Source organism: Phyllostomus hastatus, unplaced genomic scaffold (genome assembly GCF_019186645.2).
Source record: "Phyllostomus hastatus isolate PE091 unplaced genomic scaffold, TTU_PhHast_1.1 phas_scaffold_129, whole genome shotgun sequence".
NCBI classification, from domain to species: domain Eukaryota; kingdom Metazoa; phylum Chordata; class Mammalia; order Chiroptera; family Phyllostomidae; genus Phyllostomus; species Phyllostomus hastatus.
Window position 1 is genome coordinate 6,458,583 of NW_025334009.1, and position 7,330 is coordinate 6,465,912.

General features: G+C 52.2%; 1 protein-coding gene across 2 annotated transcripts; it reads right to left on the reverse strand.

Moving 5' to 3' along the window:
- Nucleotides 1-438: 438 nt before the first annotated feature.
- On the reverse strand, nucleotides 439-5,113 carry CCR5 (C-C motif chemokine receptor 5). Of its 2 annotated transcripts, none has more exons than XM_045857116.1 (2): nucleotides 5,015-5,113; nucleotides 439-3,470 (listed from the first exon to the last, which is right to left on the reverse strand). In XM_045857116.1, exon 2 carries the CDS (start codon nucleotides 3,457-3,459, stop codon nucleotides 2,401-2,403), a length of 1,059 nt encoding a protein of 352 aa, XP_045713072.1. In that variant the 5' UTR covers nucleotides 3,460-3,470; nucleotides 5,015-5,113; the 3' UTR covers nucleotides 439-2,400. The 2 variants fall into 2 exon arrangements, with proteins under 2 accessions (XP_045713072.1, XP_045713073.1); XM_045857117.1 differs by lacking the exon at nucleotides 5,015-5,113 and adding an exon at nucleotides 4,737-4,864.
- Nucleotides 5,114-7,330: the final 2,217 nt, after the last annotated feature.

A 7,330-nucleotide genomic window follows, 5' to 3' on the forward strand; every position in this document is an offset into this window, starting at 1 on the left:
TTCCAGTACAAATTATTCTGGCCATTTGACCCAGGTGCGGGGTCAACTTTTAAAACTATTTAAAGAGAGATACAATTCTCAACGTGTGCGTGACATTTTCCCAAACAGCTACTTACAAAATACTCTTACAATTGTATTGTGCTATTCTGTACATGTACACCTGACCAAAGAAACCCAGGAATATAATAGATTATTTTATTTTTTAAAAAAGATTTCATTTATTTACTTTTTTAGAGAGAGGGCAGGAAGGGAGAAAGAGAGGGAGAGACACATTGATGTGAGAGAGATATATCAATCGGTTGCCTCTCACACCCCCCCCCCAACTGGGGACCTGGCCCCCAACCCAGGCATGTGCTCTGACTGGGAATCAAACCAGAGACCTTTTGGTTCATGGACCGGTGCTCAGTCCACTGAGCCACACCACGCAGGGCCAATCAATTATTTTAGAGTGTGGTTTTATTAGATGCATACTTCCTTCCAAGCAATTTGTAACTTTCTATATACATAAGAATATCGTATACATATGTATACACAGACGAAGAGATCAGATGCCCAAACCCACCCGTAGGCGGGGGTCCTGTGCTGTGACGCCCTCTCAACATTTTCTAGAACAAAGGAACAGGCACTCCCAGACACTTGCAGTCGACAACCACAACCCTCAAGGTTCAGGTTTCAGGGGCTGAGAAAGACCAGTGACACCTCCTGTTATTCTCACACCTTAATCTCCCGATTCTCACTCCTTCAGGCTTCTTCCCCTCATGTGTATTGCCGTGGTTTCCACTGTCCCAGTTTCAAAACATGCTCGTCTACAAGGTACGAAAAGTGGCGGCTGCAGAAAGAGACAGAGCCCATAGCTCTCCCTCGGAGCCGAGTAGCTGCCTTAGTGTTTGGGTACCGTCTGTCTGGAGGGGGCATCTGGAAGGGGTGTCTCAAGGCCCCACGCTCAGCCCGCAACACAGAGGCTAGTAAGTTGTGCTTTTGTGGTTTATGAAGCTGGAGACAGCTTGTTTCCAAATAAGTGCGTCTCTCCTCCCTCTTGCCTATTGATATCCTTCTAGCCGGAAGGCGATACTTCAGCACTGATGCGTGTGTGCGGCAGGCAGACACTTAGTCATCTGGGCTTCCCTCACCTCTGGGCTCATGCCTTGTCCTGCCCGACCTGGAGTGGTTCCCGGACCCAGGCGCGTGCATTCCCAAACGTGTTGTTTCAGAGCCTCCGGGAGATGCCTCGTGATCGAACTGGGGTGGGGGGAAGGTGTTTGTTTCTAAAGTGAGCTCATCGAGAGTGTCAGCCTGCGCGGGGCTGCCTGCGAGCTCACAAAAGCGACCCACCCTCTTCACCTGCCCTCCTGGTTTCCACCTAAACCTCCCCTGCCTTCCGTGCCTGAAGTCTCTTTTAGGGCGTCTCCAGTCTGCGTGCTTGAAGCCCAGGGTCTCTCCGACTCCTCCGGGCCCCTCGCCGCCCGCCCAAAGGGGCCCAGGTCTGCTGACTGTTACCTTAAATACTGTGAGCGGACACCCCTCGTCCTCAGCTGCTTTCCCGTGCCTCGACCCCAGCAGGGGCCTCCTCACCCTGACCTGCTTGCGGCTGGGCTCCCTGCCCCACATGCTCCCCTTTCAAGGTCATGCTTAGGGCAGGGAATGAGCCTCCTGCAGCACCAGCCAAGGCCCCGGCTCTGCTCTCAGACTTGGGGGAGCAGTGCCACCCAGGTTCCTCATAATCCAGCCTCCACCGCGCCTCCCTCCCCCAGTCACATGTCTTTGCCTCCTTCCGTCTGGAGCTCCGCTTCCCTCTCTTCCACCGACAGCCAGTGCCCCTGCAACCGCCCCCGCCCCTGGCTGAAGAAGCTCTCCCTGAGCTCAGGTGGCCACGGGGCTCCCCCTGGTGCCGAGCTCCCCCTGGTGCCGAGCGGCTGTGGAAGCAGTAACCCACCTCGCAGGGAGATCACAGGAGGCAGACGGCCTCTTGCAATGATCACGTTCATGTCTCTTCTCCCCATGGCAAGACAAGTGCGTATTTTAAACACACTCGCCCGCTGTGCGTTGGCCTGTGTGGGAAGAAACGATACAACACATTCCTTGATTCCGTTAGTCGTTCCCAGCCAGGTAACTGACCTCAAGAATCAGCAGTTCCCTGGGGGTTTTGTTTTCCTAATGAACCTTCACAGTGAAGGGACGGTCCGCCAACGGTTGAAGTACGTGGCGGGGGGAGATGCCCAGTGGCTGTTTCATCCACATGTTTCGATTCGGCATTCCAGAACTGATGGGCCCGAAGTATTCACCATCCTTCCAGGAGACGCCAGGTAGGTGGACTGATCTCTGACCCCCTGTGACAGCAACTTCCTCTTTTAAAATAACTGCTCCCGTCCCCCCAGTGTGCGTAGAAAAGCCAGGTCCGGCTCACAGGCCCGTAGAGAGCTCCTGCTCCCCCGTGGACCGAGTGTAGACGGAGCTCGCGCGCTCCGAGGCGTCTCGCTGGAGGATCAGGCAGCGTTTGCAGAGGCGTCTGGCGATGTGCTTTCGGAACAAGAATGACAGGTGGTTTCTGAACTTCTCGCCGACGAAGGCGTAGATGATGGGGTTGATGCAGCAGTGCGTCATCCCCAGGGTCTCTGTCACCTGCATGGCTTGGTCCAGCCTGTTGGAGCTGTTGCAGTTGTTCAGGCCGAAGGCGCTCTGGAAGGTGTTCAGAAGCATGGTGACGTTGTAGGGCGTCCAGAAAAGGAAGTAGCCGATCATGATCACGAAGATGAGCCTCATCGCCTTGTGCCTCTTCTTCTCGTTCCGACAGCGGAGCAGGGTCTTCAGGATCCCCGAGTAGCAGACGACCATGACCAGCAGCGGCAAGACCAGGCCCAAGATGACCATCTTTAACGTCTGGAAACTCTTCCAGAAATGGTAATTGTTGGTCGGGTAATGAGGGCTGCACGTAAGACGAGAGCCCTCTTTCTGGGATTTGGTGAAGATGATGCCCGGGAGAGAGGCCAGCACGGCGACCACCCACGTGACCCCACTCGTGGCCACCCCGAACGTGACCGTCCTGGCTTTTACAGCAAACACGGCGTGGACGATCGCCAGGTACCTGTCAATGGTCAAGAGGATGATGAAGAAGATCCCGGAGAAGAAGCCGATCAAGTAGAGCCCCGTCAAAAACTGACACGCTCCGTTCCCGAAGACCCACTGGTCTGCTGCGTAGTAGGCCCAGAAGGGGATGGTGAGGAGGAAGAGCAGGTCGGAGATGGCCAGGTTGAGCAGGTAGATGTCAGTCATGCTCCTTAGCTTCTTGCAGTTGATCAGGGTGAGGACGACCAGCAGGTTGCCCACGAAACCGGAGATGAACACCAGCGTGTACAGCGGGGGCAGGAGCTTGGCCGCGATGGCTCTCACGTCCGTTTTGTGGCAGGGCGCTGACTGAGCGTAGTCAATGTAGTCGGCCGTAGTTGACATGACATAATCCATCGTGCTCCTCCCTGCAAATAAGGAAACAGCGATCTTTTATGGAGTCTTGGAAGGTACGTAGTGGTCCACCAGGAATGCAGTCAAACCATCTTACACACGACTAGGTCCTTAACACTGATAGAGAGACTTCTACATTTAACTGAGCTCTTTTTTTTTTTTTTTTTTTTGGCCAAACAATGGATTATTGTAATAAAGGAAAGTCTTGTTGCTAGCTTCCCTCACTCTGGGGAAGTCACCCCAGCGGCACCTCCCCCAATGAACTCTGGCATTCCATAGCCTTGTGGAGTAAATGAACCTTTGATAGCAACTCAGAGAAACCGAGTCAGGCACCACCTGTTCAACACTGTCTTCCAAACTGCACTGGAGCTTCCGCATCCCTGGAGCGGGCTCATGGGAGCGTCACCGTGGGCGTGCTCTGAGAGTTAACAGTCCCCAAGGGCACGATGCCTGCCAACCACTGTCCTCGGTTTCACATCCAGTTACTCAACTAATCCTCAAGGTCACCCAGTATGGCAGGTCACAGTATTGTCCCCATTTTGCAGAGTGGGACCTCAAAGCCCAGGGAGGGACCTACCCAGAAACGCACAGCTGGGAAGCAATGGATTTTGAACACAGGCAGCCTACTCTCATGCACCACGTCACCCTGGCCCTCCCTCCCCGGTGAGAGAACGAGAGAGCAGGACCAGCAGCTGGTGCTTCCATGCGGTCAGAGAGGAAGGGGTGGATGCTGGCTCCCCAGAGAAGGTCATAAGAGCCAACAGGCATTTGTAAAAGCCAGACTGTTATTGCCCCTTTTCCTCTGAAGGTTGGGTTCATAGTCCCCGAGATCTCAACACCCACAAGAAATGTCCAAGCGGAAAATGTCCCACCGACCACCACACCTCCTGGCTTAGTTCATTCCCTTCAGAGCCCACTGGCTTGTCCGGTCTATTGAAGAATAGTTCTGCCTCTGCACTGAGAATTCCCTCTAGGTAACCCTAGGCAGCTGGGAGAAGCACCCCGCAAATTTCCCCTTTAAGTTCTGAGCCAAAAAGAGTATCATGCACGACCATGTGCTGTGGAGCTCATATAGTAAAAGGAGACTTCATTTCACACTAGTGATGATATTAATTCAGACACTCTTTAGCCTTCCTCTTTTCTGGGAAATAAAACCCCCAAATGAACCAGAGTTAGACACCACTTCTGGTCCGGGGGCATATTCAAAGGGCACCCTGCCCTGCGGTTTTAGTTCTCCTTATCACAAGACAATCTCTACTAAGATTTTGGCCAGGACTCACCTCTCTGGAAAACCTTTCTTTTGCAAGGTGAGGGCTTTTACAGAGATGATACCATTCCCTTTAAAAAGCTTTCATTCATAATCATGTTGTGGATCTTTGATGCTATCGCCGGCTGAAACCCATTCTAAATTCTAGCCCTTAGTTTAAAGATTATATTCTCAGATAGTTCTGGGAGCACCTGCTGTTTGTTTAATGTCTTCTATGGTTTCCTGTAGCGGCTCGTGCTCATCACGGACGCGGGGCTAACTAACAATCAGAGTGGCTGAGAGGAGACTTACCGGGCAGCTTCTTGTGGGGAGAGCGGATGTCTCAGATCCTCTGACCAGCTGAGCTGAGCAGATTGAACATATAGCAGCAGACAAGTAGGAAATGCATGGTTTCTGCTGAAAGAGGGGTGGAGTTTTAATGCCTACGTATGTTGCAGGGCAAAAAAAAAAAGTCAGTAAATAGTTCTCCTTTTCTTTTTCTTTTCTTTTTTTTACAATTTAGCTTTAAATAAACTGGAGAGTGGTTCTCCAATTGGGAAGCTTATTTGTAACCCTGGTTACATATCTTCTTTTGGTTCTCTGTTGACTCAACTGGGCAGTGTCTGCTAGGAAATAGAATGAGAGGAGATTAATTCACATGTATCTAGTCAAAAGACCCCATTTTACTGAAAAACCAAAAAACCAAAAAAACCCTGTTGTCCGAGAGGCAAACGATCTGTGGAAGACCACAGGGCTCATCGGTGGCGAGGCTAAAAGGGCAAGAGGTTCCGATCCTCTTGCTATTTGTCATCAAAGAAAGCCACTCGAACAACGTGAACTTGAGAGGGGAACACTGCCTGTTCACCCCATGAATACTTCGCACCCCTTTTACCCCCCTTCTCCCATCCCCCTTGCCTGCCACAAGTCACACACTTGCCCGCCACCCAGCACGGTTTCTCTCTGTAAACTGATACAACTGGTTGGGGAAGGCACTTTGACACTATAGGTTCACCCATGAGCTAACCACGCTGCCCACTTTTCTCTCGGGTATCTAGTGGGGCATGCCACTACAAAGTTTTTCTCTACCCATTCCCTGTTTTGCAGCACTCCAAACCAGCGGGCACTGCCGGGTGCCTGTCCTGCACCAGGTATACAGACGGCAGAATGCTCACCCCGAGGTCTGTCCGGGTCTAGGAGAAATTTTCAACACGAAATGGGCAGCAAGTGCCACAAGAGTAGGGTCAAGGTCAGGACTATGTGACAGTATCATAGGCGGTCACATCAAGCTTTCTTGGTGGTTGGTGACTTATATAAAAACCTCAGCTGACAACAGAGCTGAGAACACAGCGGGGGGCACACATGAGCCCCAGGAGCATCCTCTGAGGGCGCCCCTCCCCTCCGCTCTGGACTGAGAAGCCTGTGATCTGCGGGAAGGCCAAGGAGACCCCAGGCCTGGGGAGGCGCCCGCCACGGGGGCTGGCTGTGGTTGCTTCACGGCTCCGTTGGGAGGATTCCATGAGGCATCCATGGCCAGCATTTAGCACAGAATAGACACTCCATAAACCTCAAGCTCTTAGTCATGAAGTGATCCTTTCTCCGAGAGGTTTGTTTGATAAAATTCTCACAAGACTGGCCCCCCACGGTCCTTGCGTGCAGCCGCTTAGTCTCAGCAAATTAGACACTGAAAGGGTCAGTGAGGCTGGTGCCTGGGGCCTGGAGAAGGGGAGCAAACGACTTTGGGGAGGCCGGGCGAGCACGGCGCTAGCCCGTGTAGGGACACGTGTCTGTGTCACTGCAGAGCCCAGTGACTGGTGACCCTCACCAGGTTGGCGAACCACAAACATGTTCAAGTTCACCCAGCTTGTGTAATTCAAGAGGCAATGACTGACATCTGGACTCTGCGGTCATGCGGCTGGACTTAAACCCCAGCTCCGCTGTTTACTGCTGTTTGATCTGGACAAGTTAGTGAACCTCTCCAGGCTTTGGTTTCTGTTTATCTGTGAAACGGGGCAAAAAAAACCCAAAACACCAAACACACAAACCTACTTGATAGGTCTGTGGCCAAGATGAAATGATACCCAGACCCATAGATGGGAGAAGAAGCCGATGGTTGCCAAAGGGGTGGGGTGTGGGGTGGTGCGAACAAAAACAGGGAGGGAAAATTCTAGGTGGCCTGGAGTTTTTCAACAGAGCTTAGAGAAATAATGTTAACGTCTCTCGCTTACATTGCACTTAATTATGTGCCAGGAAGAAAATCAAATGAGGTACTGCGAGTGGAGCCTTTTGCAGACACCTGTCCCCTGTGGGTTATCTAAGCAGTGAAATATAAAGTATGCTTTAGAAAGAGTTCACAAAATGGGTAGCGAATCAATGAATGTAAAAGGTCACAGAGAGCAGGTAATGGTTTTGGTTCTGGGAAGAGCAGGCTTGTGTTTGCTGGTGATACACCTGCGTAGAACGCTCAGATGCTGCCGGACAAACGTGACTTTTCTGTCTGAGACAGCGGTTGTTTGTGACACTCCCCATGCAGACCTGGGCTTCGCCGGGATCTGTCTGTGTCCATCCTTGGAGGGGCTGAGTGTAGGACGGCACGCTCACCCCCAGAGGGCAGTATGGAGCAAGGGAGCG

Coding starts and splice junctions, on each gene's coding strand:
- CCR5 (XM_045857116.1), bottom strand. CDS start 3,459: ATGGATTATGTCATGTCAACTACGGCCGACTACATTGACTACGCTCAG.